The following is a 14,384-nucleotide window of genomic DNA, read 5'->3' as shown; positions in this document are numbered from 1 at the left end:
TTCATTAAATTATTTATCTTTTAAAATTCTTAAAAATCAAATTCTAATTCAATACAAATAAAATTTTATGAACTATTTTAAATTTAGAATGAATACACTAGGATTTCTATGAAATTTTATAACTCTTTTAAGATCTTTGATTAAATACCCGTAAACTTGTACGTATTCACTAATCATTTCTTAGTGAATTAAATGGGTCCATTAATTAGGAATAAAATGAAGTAGTTTAGTTCATAAACTGATCTGGATCAAGGAAATTAATTATACGACTAATAAGTGTGACTATCAGATTAAGGGTCTAATCTGAATGACTAATTAGGACATGATCAGCCATTCCCTCAAACTTGAGGAGTTTGTTATTTCCATACCTCAGGCGCTCTTATGAGAATGAGACGATAAAAAGAGGTGTTGATATATTGGCATGCAATGCTTTGACAACAAAGAAACGTACACACATACGAGGATTTGCAATAGTTGTGGAGAAAACAAATTAATTTGCACACATTGCAAATTATTTACACACAACATAAATCTCAAAATTTAATTTAAGCGCTCAATAATGATGTCATTTCCAATTTTTGTACCTGAGATATATAAAAGAAAATGCATTAGAGAAAGAAGGTATGAAGAAGCTGGTGAGAGAGATATAGAAGAAATAAACAAAAAGGAATGAAAACAAAATCTTGAAAGTGAAAACAATTTAATATTGTTGTTTTTTTTAATTTTTATTTTGTGTCTTTTCTTGTATATTTCCCGCGAACCTTCATCTCTTATTTCTTCTCTTGTGCATTTCCACTTTATCACTAACACAAAATATAAAAATTAAAAATTAAAAAGTTATCAAGCGTACTCACAATTCCAAGGAAATGTAATGTGGTGATAATGCATAAATAATGAGCAAATTTATTCTCATATTAATATTGGTTTAATCCAAAACATAAATATATAATGCTTACTTCTAGGAAAAATGATTAAATACATTATTTTTTCACATTTGCACAGTATTTTTATTTTTGACAGTTAAATCGAGTAATGTAAAGAAAAATCGATGAACAAAAATAATCAAATCTACAAATGAAAAAGAAAAAGGTGTGTAGAATCATTTCCTACTTTTATACTCACTCTTGGCCTACTTGGTACTCATGCATGTTATGTTGGGTCGTAATACTTCTGTTTCTTCTTCTTTTTAAGCATCATGCATTGCTCATGTGCGAGAACCATCTCTCTCTCTCTCTCTCTCTCTCTCTCTCTCTCTCTCCTGTCAAATAAGGATGCTGTTATCCACACACTTTTTTTTTTCTTTCACACATCTTGTTAATTGCCATCATTTGAAATTCTTCAATTTATTTGATTTGAAAAAGATGTGTGGATAGCATCACCGCAAAATAAAGGTGCTAGTAGTATGTACGTACACTGCAAATTTTCATACGTACACGTATATAACCTAGCTACCACTGTGCCACACTTGTCATCATACTTTGTCATAAAAGAAGATTTCTTTGATTCGCAGTTCACCCTTGTCACTTTCATCCAGTGTGGATCAGAAATTTAAACTGGCCAACCACTCAGACTCAAAACTGGTATCGTCACCGATAATATTCCTTGATCAGAATTAACCCTTAATTAAAAGCTCGGAGTTTTTTTATCAATAAAAACTGGTTTGGATTAGAAGAGGACAGTACACTTTCCTACAAATAACACTTGATTGACTCCAGCTTGTGACAAAACGTACAGGCAGAGGTTGACGGTGGGGACCATGTACATTAGGGTCAGTGATGACCTTGATAGAAAATTTTGGTGAACTGTATATTCACAAGGTATAAAATTGAACGTAATGACGCTATAAGATTTATAAAGTCGATATTACTTAATGAGATAAATTTTTGTTGTTGTATTTATCTGGCTTATTATCTATTGCATTTACTTTCGTTTCATTCAAATCTAATTTATTTCATGTTAAGTTATTTTTTTTTTTGTTAAGTGGAGGTGTTATTTATAATTCAGGACCAACAACATTTAGAATTATAAAGTCTTTCCTCTAGCACAATCACAAAGGGTCATACATCGAAAACCCTAGAAACTTGGTTAAACGAAACACCATCTACAAAAATCAAGTTGAATTTCTGCAACTTATTGTTTGTGTCTCATATACGTAAGAATGGCTAATTAATTAAGTACTTTTAAAATTAATTGGCTATCCTAATTAGAAATTTAATAGGAGTATCAATTAGTTAAAAAAAAGAAAGAAATATTTTAACACTTGTTATATAAGTGTTAAATTTGTGCGCAAGAATCAGTTCATTTTCTTAATTAAATTCACGTTGATTCTTATAAACTGAATCATTAGGTTCTGCTCCGACCCAAAAGAATAAACCGGAGTAAGATTACGCAGCAATTCCTTTCTTACTTATATATATGAACAATTTAATGAATTAATTAATTAGAAGAAAAGCAGCATGATTAAAATTCATGGTTGTTCTGCAAATTCCTTTGCTAAGGACCTTTTCCTGACTCACAAAGATAAAATGATTTGCATTAAGAAATAGATGTATGATTTGTAGCTGTTAATTCACACAAACCACTGAGCAGCTGGCAAGGTTCTCAAGAAAAATGGCACAGTGACACACGAACTACATAGCAGACATCCAAAAACAATTTTGTTGCTAATGGGTAGACTAAAATACATTTTTTTTTTTGAAGAAAATAATCTAAATCCATAAATTTGTTTAACAATACAATCAGACGAAGATTTTAAAATGTACCAAGAGAAGGGTACTTGTAAGCAAAAAATTTGAAAAATACAAGATAATAAACTAATGTTGGACGTCTTTGAAAAGGAGGAAGATCCATAGAAATCAATTAATACATCCAATGTTGTAAGATTAATTATGTGAAAATGAAAACTCTCCAAACAATTTATTAAATATGTCATTTTAACTAAATTTATATATTAAAATAAAAACTGCAGCTAGTAAACTAGTCGAGCTATTATTAAGTCGAGCAAGCTCTATTTGGGCACAAGATGCAAGATATCAAGACTAAAATTTCCTCATGATCTCAAAGCATCATCTAATAATGGATCCAACAGTCACTTAGTACTACGGTCGCTAGTGGTATTCCTCTTTATTTGTAAGTGAGAGACTTTAGGTTCGATTATTGCCAAAGACGAATTTGAACCATATTATTGCTAGCCTATTGTGAAGCTTAGCCTACCCCTCCCCCTTAATGTAAATAATATTTTTTGTTAAAAAAAAAAAAAAAGGATCCAACAAACTCAACCAGCTCACTTCCAATACTCTAGTGTAAAATTAGCCTACTAAATTGATCTCACAACAACCAAACTCACATGTAGCATATAGCAAGATTAAAAAACTCGCTTAAAGCGACTATAAACACAAACAACTCATATTGAGTTCTGTAATTATTACAAACACAACATATACAGTTTTTGGTTACACATAAATTAATTCATACTTGGGTCATTGCAGTCCTTTTTTTGGTCTGTACGTGGATGACAGACTTTTTCTTCCTTTTTTTGCCTGTGCTTGGGGTTTTCTTTTTTTGCCGAGTTTGCAGTTCAAACGCTCTCTGAATTAAAGAATAAGAAACCGAAGAAGAACAAATTGAGAAGGAGCAGACAGGGTTCTTGGGTCGTGAAAGGCACTTTGTTAATTTAATTATTTAATTGGGTTAATATATACTTCTTTGATGGGGTCTTTTAATTAGATCTATATGCATGATGACAAGGAAATCTGAAGAGGGAGGGCCCCGATCTCCATAATAAGAGGGTGAGGTTATCTCTGTCAGCCTTCAGATTAACTTACACAAAATCCTGCAATAAAAAAAAAAACTCTCTCTTAAAATTTGTGTCAAATTTTAGCCATCAATTCAACACGCATCACTATATGGGTCCAGTGCCTTCAATCACTGATATATTCATCTATATATATATATATATATATATTATATACATACATCATCCATACATATACATATATACATATCATGTATATATATATGTATTTTTTTTCACTTCTCCTTCGATCGGTTTCTTATTCTGTATTTTTTTTATTCTCTTCATATATAGTATAGAGGCCGGACTATATCCATATATAAACAAGAAGAAATAAAGTTCATAGATCTGGAATATGCTTGTTTTCTTTTCTTTGTACGAATCATGATCTTAATTTCTTGGGTCGACAACATTGATCGATGCAGGTATAGTTAGGCATAACCCAAACGTGTCTATTGCTGGTACTAGAAATGGCACATCACAGTCAATTATTGGAGTGTACTGTTCCCCGTATTAACATTTTACAGAGCTTACTTTCTGGATTTAATGTTAAAGACGGATCTTAGTTCGACTTTTCATTTACTTGTATGTGATTCGTATTTTCAACTTAACGACATCAGAGAAGTGATTTTAAACTTGAGTGCAATTGATCAGTGCACTACTCTACAAATACGGCTAAGTTCAATGCGTATATGAACCGATAGATTCCTCTACATTGCCCCCTAGCTTTGTAGCAGTACATATGGATATATATACACACACACACATATACATATCTCTATTTAACAATGGGCTAGCTTAATTGATCACCGTTTTTCATTACTTTATAAAATGACGAGTATACGTACACAATAGCTTTTTTGTTATGAGAAGAGTATTACGCGCGAGTGCTTTAGGATCACCGTTTTTCATTCTTTTTTGTTTCCTGGTCACTGTTGGTATTAATTACAAATTGATAAAATCATACTGGAAAGTGTATTTGGCCAAGAAAATGAGGAGAAAATTACCTTTTTTTTTTCCATCGAGCAGCCAAAGCAACCTATTTATATTTGAGATCGAAGGGTATAAAGGCAATATTTTACAATACATTCATATTAAAAAGGAGATTTGAACCTTGATGCAAGAAAAACACTGTTTTTGTGAGCTTAACTAGGCTCAAGTTTGCACATTACGAGGTATTTAGCTAGCCAAAAAATGATCCATCGAGTAGCCCATATTATTTACCTTTGGACGCTATACAAATTAATATAGAATTGCATGGCTTGAATCAGCGTTAACATTAGCTACATTTAACTTAATGAGGTTGCCATGCATGCAGCCATATGTTCCTTCCAAACTTCCTCTTAATTTTGTCTTCCTTCTTAACTTAATGAATCTGGTCCAATAGAAATCACACTTAAAATAATTAAGTTAGCTAAATCGGCTAATATACTCCTCTCTAACCAATAATCTTACGCGCGCGCGCGCGCACATATATATATATGGGACCTGGCCAGCGACCTAACCAAAAAGATACATATAGCCTGTTGGTTTTGTTATAGGTTTATATCAACATCCTTCTAATATGTAAGCAATGCATTCAATGTTTTTGCCATGTCTAGCAATCACCATTATTTTTAGAGAATCCGATCACTTTTTACTTCAATAATCTGCATGAATCCAAGGCGGTCCCGATGTCAAAGCCCATTATATTTAATAATCTTGTTGATACTCTACTATGTTTTTAATTAGTCTTTGTAATACTATACAACTTTTTCTCTATATATATAATTCTTCATTTCTCTCAAGGGTAAGAAATCAAAATGAATCGATTTCATATATTGTTTATGTGTATATATGTGTTTTTATTTGGATTTACAAGGTATTTGAAATTTTGGGTCTTATATATATTGCAATTAACATCATCAATAAAAGTAAAATTCTAGTAAAAAATTCTGAATTTGCCACTGAATGAAACTCATCAAAGATAATATAGATAAATAGTAAGACTCTGACCCCACAAAAGTAAAATTCGAGGTCCGGCCCACTAAATAACTTATCCAATAAATCCCCGCAAAAGTAAAATTCTAATTCTGCAAGTTTGAACAATTTAAGACGCATATGTAACGAAGCTCCACAAAGGTAAAATTTGAATTAGCCCAGTGTTTAAAAAGTGTCTACATTTGGAAACCAGCTAATATAATTTGTGTCCGTCCATAGAATGTGACACGAATGTATCATGCATTACACATCAAAACCTATTGTTCCCCATTCAAAATTATTAATTGTATAGAATTTATATCATAACGAAATTAGATTTTTTAACTAATACATTTCATTAGTGTAATCCCGAGTAATACGGCAGAACATAACACTTATAATATCTAATTTATTTCACATTAATATTAGTACAAAAAAAAAATTCGAACCCCAACCATTTTCCTCCATCTCCCTCTTTCCCATTTTTATTTCCCCCCCTTTCGTGAATCATCGAATTGTTGCTAGGTTAAGATACGTAGATACCCTTTGATTACCCGCAAGAAAAACCTAGGGTTTCATATTGGACCGCACTCACACTCTCGAACGACTCACCTGAGCCACACGAACCGATCAGAATCCACTTATGTGCAAAGGCATCTTTGGTCCTCCTTGACACGACAGGTATAAATAAACTATCCACCCCCTCACCTGAACCAGAGCGTACACAACACGCGAGGGAAACAGTAGCTTTTTTTACCTCCGCTAGGGTTTCCTTTTCCCTTGTCGAAGGGATAAGTGACGCACACTGCGCCACGTGGCGGAACGGGATTGCTCCAGCACCGTATCTGGAAGTAATTTATCGTACAAAATGTATGTGTTTGGACATGACATGTAATATGTATGGTGATGTTTTTTTAAGTACATTCGACGACAAAAGAAAGAATAAAACCCTCTCTCTCTCTCTCTCTCTCTCTCTCTCTCCTCCTACCCTCACTCTCTCTCTCTCTCTCTCTATCTACATTTTCGAAACCTCCTCTCTACTTTTTCTCTCTCTAGGGTTTTACGATTGTTCGCACTCAAATTCCACTCACCCAGCTTCGCATCTCAGCTGAAAAATCGCCTCCCGATCTTCCCCCTCTACCGCTCTATCCGCCAGTGTCATTTTCCGGACGCGCCGTGGAGAATCGGGAGCTGAGCTTCTTACGACGTCGTTTCCGGTGGTTGTCGATTTGCCTTGAGGTTTCAGGTCTTTTTTTTCATCTGCTCGATTTACTCTTTTGTTCAATTGGGTTTTTGAAATCGATGATTTTTTGGATTTAATTAGTATAAAGTTTGAAGCTTTGAGCTGATTTTTTCAGCTGCTTATTAATTTTTATATTTTTTAAAAAATATTTTTTTGAGCTGGGTTTTACTGTGTATAGTACGTCAAGTTTTGGGCTTTACTTTCCATTTCATTACCTGGGGTTCGCTGTTATGCTCGGTATAAACAATTTTATGCGTTTAAGGTGTTATTCATGTCGTTTTGATGTGCTTGGACTCAGTTAATTGTCTAGTGACTGTGAATTTATACAAGGTATACAATGAAAGAACCCTAATTTTTTTTTTCTGTTAAGTTGGTTGATTGGCATGCATTTATTTTCCAATTTGGAGTCTCCGAGGGCGAGCCTGAAATGGGTTTGTACGATTGTAGCTTATCTTGGAATATTCATTCGACCTAGATTGCTCTAATTGAAACAAAACCCTAATATGTGGTTTAGCTTTATTGTTCCTATTTTTGAGGTTGAGTTTGCATCTTTAATGGTGAGTTTAGGTGTGCGAATAATTTCATCGATCGTAATACATTTAGCTGCCATCCTTGTTTATATTGATTCATGGAATGCTAGGGTTTGTAATATTCTTCCATTGGGTTGCTGTACATGTATATATCTATGCTTGTACATCAATGGAGGTTGTTATTTTATGTGCAATGTCAGTGTAGGATGAGTTGTTATACCTTGTCATTTATTTCTATGATAATTTTGACACTGAATAATTCGTTGCGGATGAGAATTGTTGGCGGTTGAGTATAACCCTAATAATTTTTTATTTTACTTGAACAAAGATTTTCTCTCGCATGGTATAGATCAATGCTTTCTTTACACTTTCCTCGGTTTTTCTCCCTCCATGGTGCTTTCTTTGCTATTCTAATTATCATACGATAATGATATCACTCAATTAATTGTTTCATTTGTTTGAATATAGGAAGTACTATATTAAGAACACTGATCTGGATAGATGCTATAACATGGAGAAGGGTCTTCTGATCGACAATAATCATAAGAGGAATGGTCCTATTATTGCTTCCAAGATGGTGGGATCATTTGTTAAAATTGATTCAATATCTATAGATCTTCCTGATGCTAATGACAAGGGTAGCAGCCATGTGGGAAACTGCGAGCATTTCAGTATACGGTAAGCCTTGGAGCCTTGCTAGTTGGTACCCCCTTCTGGGAAATCTCCTATCCTTCTCAATGTCTATGTGCTGTTAATTACTCACTTGTTCATAATAAACTAATGTGAATCTTTTGCTAATGATATTAACTGATTTATATTTCTTCATAAGCTGTCATTTCTTTTGGCTCAATTTTCAAGCTCTAATTTGGATATAGATTGATGTTGTTTAATTAGTTTCCTCCAATTTTAAAGGTAATATATTATGCTATTTTGCAGCAGTATATTATATATGATTAGAGAAGTATATCCTCTTTACTTTTTAGTTCACTGTAATATCACACTTGTTGGGATTGGACTCTTTGATGCAGCAAAGGTTTTCATCAGCAATCATATGGCATACTACCTAGCTAGTATGCGTGTTGCTAATATAACAAGATAGTGTCTGAAAAGACATAAGTACATAAACAATGGGGAGGATGTATGTGTGTGTGTAGAGCATTATTTTTCAAGAGTAAATTGTATGTAGTAAATAATTGACTTCTACTTCACACATGGATCTTTTTTTTTTATTGAAACTTCTGTTTTATGTTTTGGATGTAGTGGTTATGTAGCTGAAGTTCGCAAAAAGAATTGGAAGCTTTGTTGTCCATTTCCTCTGGATGGTGAGTTGGACAAGTTTGATCAGGAGCCAACATCCTTGCTTCCTCCTTTGGATCCTCCAAAATTCAGAAGGTGGTCTTGCCAGAATTGCGTGCTGGAAACTGGTTCTGAGAGTATTGCAAGAGATCATGGTACAGACATTCGTATTGGATCTGATTCCAATAACAAGTGTGCTCAGGTCCCACACCACAGTGATGCTCCACTGCTTCTGTTAGATTCTGAACAAGGTTCAATTTCAAAAACTGTTGATGGAAAAAGAGTTGAAGTTTATGTTTCTGTTGATGGAATTGGCAATAAGCAACATCCTTCGTCATCTCCCTTTGATAAGAAAGAAGGGAGGCATGAAGTTGCACCCACTGCCATCACAGGTATACTTAAAGTCAAGCTCAATTCAACTAAATAGACTGTTGGGTATATTATTGTCTTTTGATTAATTTACTTTTTGTGCTTCATCCAGTGAATAAGAATGTCTTAGATGATTATGCGAGTCATGAAATGCCGAGACTCAATTCTGTTGAGGCAGAAGTTGACCCAAAAAGGACGCAGGAGAGACATAAAGGTAAAACAGTTTTTCTTTCCCTTTGTTAAAATTATAAAATAAGAATCTGCGATTGAAAAAGTTTACCTGTAATTTCCACAGGTAAATTTACTTTGTTAAGAAAAAAAAAAACAAAATTACATTACAACTTACTCCATATGGTATCTCACAATCATAATGTCTTTGATTTCTGAAGCAGAAGCAGTAAATTTGGAGGGCAATGGATCTGTTGAAGTCTGGAAATCAGGATGTGAAAGTCGTGATGATACCAACATTAAGCTCCATTTCTCAAACAACAAATTATTCTGGAATAAGAACCTCACCCAGACTAGTGAAGCCGAGCGCCGACCTTCTGCAGAAGAAAATCACAAGGAGTCAATGAATGCCTCTGGGACATGTAAGATAGTCGGAACTGTTGACAGGGCAGGTGATGCTACCAAGGGCCAGACCAACATTAATCATCCTCCGCATGAGTGTGATTATGCATCTTCTGAAAATCTTGATAAGTCAAGTAGTTTGAATCGTAAGAAAGGTAGGAAGGTGCGTGTGCGTCTGCTGAGTGAGTTGGGTGATGCAAAGCCTGATTTCTTCAGGACGGAAGATTCTCCATCCAACAGAATTAGTAATACATCTGGGGCAGGAACTGTTTCCCAAGGCCAGGTGTCTGTCCAAGAAAGTGCTATAGTGGATCTTGGTGAGAATAACAAAAGGAAATTGCCTGAGGAAGAGGAACAGAGAAGCCAAGGGACGAGCCTTCCAAAAAGTTTGAATAGAAAAGTTAAGACTTCCAAGCGAGATGAAGAAACCACCAGACGCGTTGAGGATTCTGAATTAGAAGAAGATGCAGTTGCCAGAATATCTTTGCAGGCAGATATGAGGAGCAACTGGAATAGATCTGAAATTGAACGAATCCCGGCTGTTGGTAAGAAGAAAATTATGAAATCCAATGATATTGGTGTATGTTCATCCTTAGTCCCACCCAAAGATATTGTGCCAATAGAAGCGCTAGACAAAGTTGGAAGTTCAAGTAAAGGTAATGCTACTACAATAGCTTCTTCTATTCCTACGTATGATGCATCCACAGTTAGAGAGATAGATCAAATTGCTTTGCCTGCCCCAAAAGCAGGTAGAAAGTCTGGTTCCTGTAAGCGGAAAGACAAGATGCCAGAAGTTGATACTGGACTGGCTTCTCTATTTCCTTGGCTCACGAAAGGCCCAAATACAAGGAAAGATGCAGAATTCATGCAAACTGGGCATCCATTTCATCGGGCAGAGGACTCACCCGCTGAAAAAGGGTTGAATCTTTCTCTTAACAGCTATTTGTCTGCTCAAAGAGATGACAGGAAATTTATTCCTCAATCCGAAGATGGATTTCCTTCCTGGTCAACTCGGAAAGATGGCACCGGCAAACTAGATGAGTTTATTAGGAAAAATGCGGAAGCCAACGCAAATCTGAACAGACTTCCTAAACCTGTTTCAGATGCATTTTCTGGGAAAATAGGGCATGATGATCGCAGTAGTAAATTTTTCACCTACAGCATGCCTATCCCGAATGAGAAGCAAAACTATCGCTCCCAGGTTGAAGGGAGTTTGTTGCAGCAAATGGTAAGAGCTTTACTCTCTTTTTACTATTCCCTGGATGAATGTCTTCATCTTGATGGCTGCATGATATATGTCCGCAGCAAATGCATGTTTCTTCTGTTTCTAAGGCTTTTTATATGCAACTGTGCGGTTATAAAATTGTTGGGTATCATAAATCACTCATCTGTCTCAAATTATTACTGACACAGTTAAGTAGTGGAAACTAGTGAGTTTTTTTTTTTTTTTTGAACACTGCTGATTGGTGTTATGTCTAAATAATTTGTTTTCCTATTTCCGTTGCCTATGCTGATATGCTAAAATTAGCAGCATTGCTCAAGTTCAAAGAAATAAAGAAGCCAGTCCATTATCCTTGTATTTCCGTTGCCGATGTTGATACTGTGCATATTAGCTAGTCCTTAGAATCATGTTGCACATTTCTCATATCTGTAGTAAATTTGTAAACACTAATATGCATAATTATCTTCTCTGGTTCTAGTTTTGTTTTGCAATTTCTTTCTATGATGATTCATTTTCCTTTTCAGGATATTTCTCGTGCAAGAAACAAGGAGAAAATCATTGAGGTTCCGAAAAATTCAGCTGTGCCTGTTAGTAGGAAAGATAGCAACCATAGAGCTGAAAAGACGTCTCATAAAGGAGCTGCAGATGACATACCGATGGAAATTGTTGAATTCATGGCAAAAAATCATTATGAGAGAAATCAGAAAGTTTTGGAAGCAGATCATAGTTATGGCTTTGGAAACTTAAGAATATTAGAGGAAACAGGTCAGAAACGAAAACCTCAGGCAAGAAAGGCAAAAGATGGTGCAACAGCAAGAAAAAATGTGGGACCTTCCAAACAGAAGTTAGTTGACTTTTCTCCTTATATCCCCGAAAAAGACACATTTCGTCTTGATCAAATGCATTGCCCTACAGGGTTTAATGCTTTCAGTCAGCCTAAAAAGAAGATGAGTACTCGAGAGCAATTTCCTACTGCTGGTTACAGCAGCTGTAGTTGTGCTCAAAATTGCAAATGGAATGGAGATATGATGAGCCATGGGTTGTCAAATTCTAGCTTGCGTCCGTCTGTTCCACAATCAAAGGAAGAAGCAGCTCGCTTATGGTCACCTGCAATGCCAGCTCAAACTCCCTTAATGCATTACAATCCTCAAAAGTGTGCAGCTCAGCCTTCTAATGTCGATATGCTTTCACACCCTCCAGGCTCGCTGCATAAGGGAAATTTCCATGGTGATTATGGCCTGAAATTATTTAATTTAAATGCTACCAACCCGGAAAAGCATATTGAAGGTGTTGGTTCTGAACCTTTCAGCAGAACAAATGCAGAGTACTCATTCACTGGCAAACGTAACGGGACTGAGCCTCCTAAGAGTTCAGCGGGTTCTTTTGATCTATATTCCAATGAAACCATACCAGCAATGCATTTGCTCAGCCTCATGGATGCAGGTATGCGGTCAAGTCCGCCCTTCAGCATTGCTGGAAACCCGAAATTTCCCAAGAGACCCATTGATTTTTACTCGAAGGAGTATTCTGCGGTGGATGCTGGTGGTTATAAGGTTACCGATACTATGAAGCATCCATCATCCAGTTGTTGCGGCAAAAATCACATTTCTGAGAAGTCTCTTGACCTTTTTCCTATGAATCCTGGTGGTACATCTACCTCTTCCTATCCTAAAGGATTCAAAAGGGCTGCCGTAGAGAATAGAGGCTCCGGATCCCAGAATTCTGCATTTAAAGGTGGTGTTTTGGGAAAAAATCATGGAACTATCCCTGTTATGCACAAAGGACTCGCTACACTGGCTGATTCTACGATGTTTCCCCAGCACCACCACAACACTGAATATCCAATGCTGCAGAAATTAGATACTCATAATGCTAATGGGGCCATGAGGCCTCCAAGGAGCAGTCCCAATTCTTTAATCTGCACTATAAACAAAAACCCAGCTGAGTTTAGCTTGCCAGAAGATGGCAATGAGTACATGATTAGCGGGAAAGACTTAAAAGTTGGGAAGCAGAGGCACGGCTTTGTACAAGTAGATCAGAACAAGCAGCTGAAGAAGAGGAAACAGACTACAGGAAAAGGACGCGCACAACAATGAGTTTGATGAGGTTCCTGATATATCTTTACTTGTAGTATTGTATAACCCTTTATTAGCTAAAGTGCTCGAACCAGAACTCTTTGCTCAGCTGCCTGGTATACAGTGTTTTCTTATTGCGTGTCTTATTCACAAATTTATCAGTTGGGGTTAATTTGTTTTATTTTAACAGGCAAAGATTTTCCCAGCTAGCTTCCGCAAAATAAGGTTCACAGAGGATCCAAGTTGTAGTCGTATGAAGCTGATATTAGTCAGAGACTCGGAAGCTGAGAAGCGGAGTTTATAGCAGTCATACTGGGTGGAGGTTAAGGCCTGTATATAGCCTTCATATGTCTTGACCTGCCTGTGCTATTGATTTTGTATCAAATCTTGTTATTGTTTTTCGGGGTCGTACTTTTGCAATGACAAGATGGCTTTCGTACTGGTGAGTTATTTTCATGGATAAAACTTGAAATTGTAATTTCTGTAGTTGCCAAAAACATGTGAAAGAAGACAATGCATGCTGCTGTTATTTGAGTGATTTGAGAATAAGATTTTGCCTCATCTCTTTCAAGCACTTGAAAGAGATGAGCACATCTCTCTCTCTCTCCACACACCCACCCACACAGGTGATTTCTGAATCTCTTATAACTCTGGTTAATTTGTATATCTTTCTTCAGTTTCTACTTTCTACACACAAAACTGGAGACTCAATTTTTTTTGTTTAAAATTTTACTTTTATGACTTATGACAGTCAAAATTCCATGACCTTGTTATTTCGCCTGTCCAAACTCGTCATAAAATGGGCTCTGCGGTGTGGCAAATGAGTTTGGGCGGGAGATCAAAGGGAAAAAGATAAAATAAGGAGGGGAGCCGTGCGTTTAGAGAGATTTTTTCAATGTGCTGAGAATATGATTCTATACATCAAGTGATAATACAATTGGTTGGACACTTGAAATAAAAAAAAAAATTTCAACTAATTGCATTATGATACTTAATTTATCGGGACGTGTTCTCGGTACGCTAAAAAAATCATCCAGCGTGTACCTCGTTAAGAAGTATCTCCTTATTGACCGGCGAACTAATGACTGCACCTGATTGATGAAATGAAAGTAGGAATACACACATGTTCAAAAGAGCAAAAACACAATACCAAAATGTAAATTCCCCAATATATATATCAATCATATTTTTTAGGGCCTCGTTCTGTACTTCTTTTTAAGAATTTAAACCATATATATTTCAATTCATCATTCATAGATTATCTCCGTAAAAAATTAGACAAATTCAAAATTATTAAGAAATTCATCTTTAGTGAAGAAAATGAAAG

General features: G+C 35.6%; 1 protein-coding gene across 6 annotated transcripts; it reads left to right on the top strand.

Annotated features, from left to right (window-relative positions):
• The first annotated feature begins 6,678 nt into the window (after window positions 1-6,678).
• LOC103441171 (protein EMBRYONIC FLOWER 1-like) lies at window positions 6,679-13,591 on the top strand. Of its 6 annotated transcripts, none has more exons than XM_029106956.2 (8): window positions 6,679-6,998; window positions 7,994-8,203; window positions 8,786-9,213; window positions 9,303-9,404; window positions 9,583-10,416; window positions 10,510-10,988; window positions 11,507-13,088; window positions 13,248-13,591. In XM_029106956.2, exons 2-7 carry the CDS (start codon window positions 8,037-8,039, stop codon window positions 13,076-13,078), a joined length of 3,582 nt encoding a protein of 1,193 aa, XP_028962789.2. In that variant the 5' UTR covers window positions 6,679-6,998; window positions 7,994-8,036; the 3' UTR covers window positions 13,079-13,088; window positions 13,248-13,591. The 6 variants fall into 6 exon arrangements, with proteins under 6 accessions (XP_028962789.2, XP_070682880.1, XP_070682882.1 ...); XM_029106954.2 differs by having other exon boundaries at window positions 6,776-6,998; window positions 9,580-10,416; XM_070826779.1 differs by having other exon boundaries at window positions 9,583-10,988.
• The last annotated feature ends 793 nt before the right edge of the window (window positions 13,592-14,384 follow it).

This window comes from Malus domestica, chromosome 08 (assembly GCF_042453785.1).
Source record: "Malus domestica chromosome 08, GDT2T_hap1".
NCBI classification, from domain to species: Eukaryota; Viridiplantae; Streptophyta; class Magnoliopsida; order Rosales; family Rosaceae; genus Malus; species Malus domestica.
This window is presented reverse-complemented; position numbering and strand designations above follow the sequence as displayed.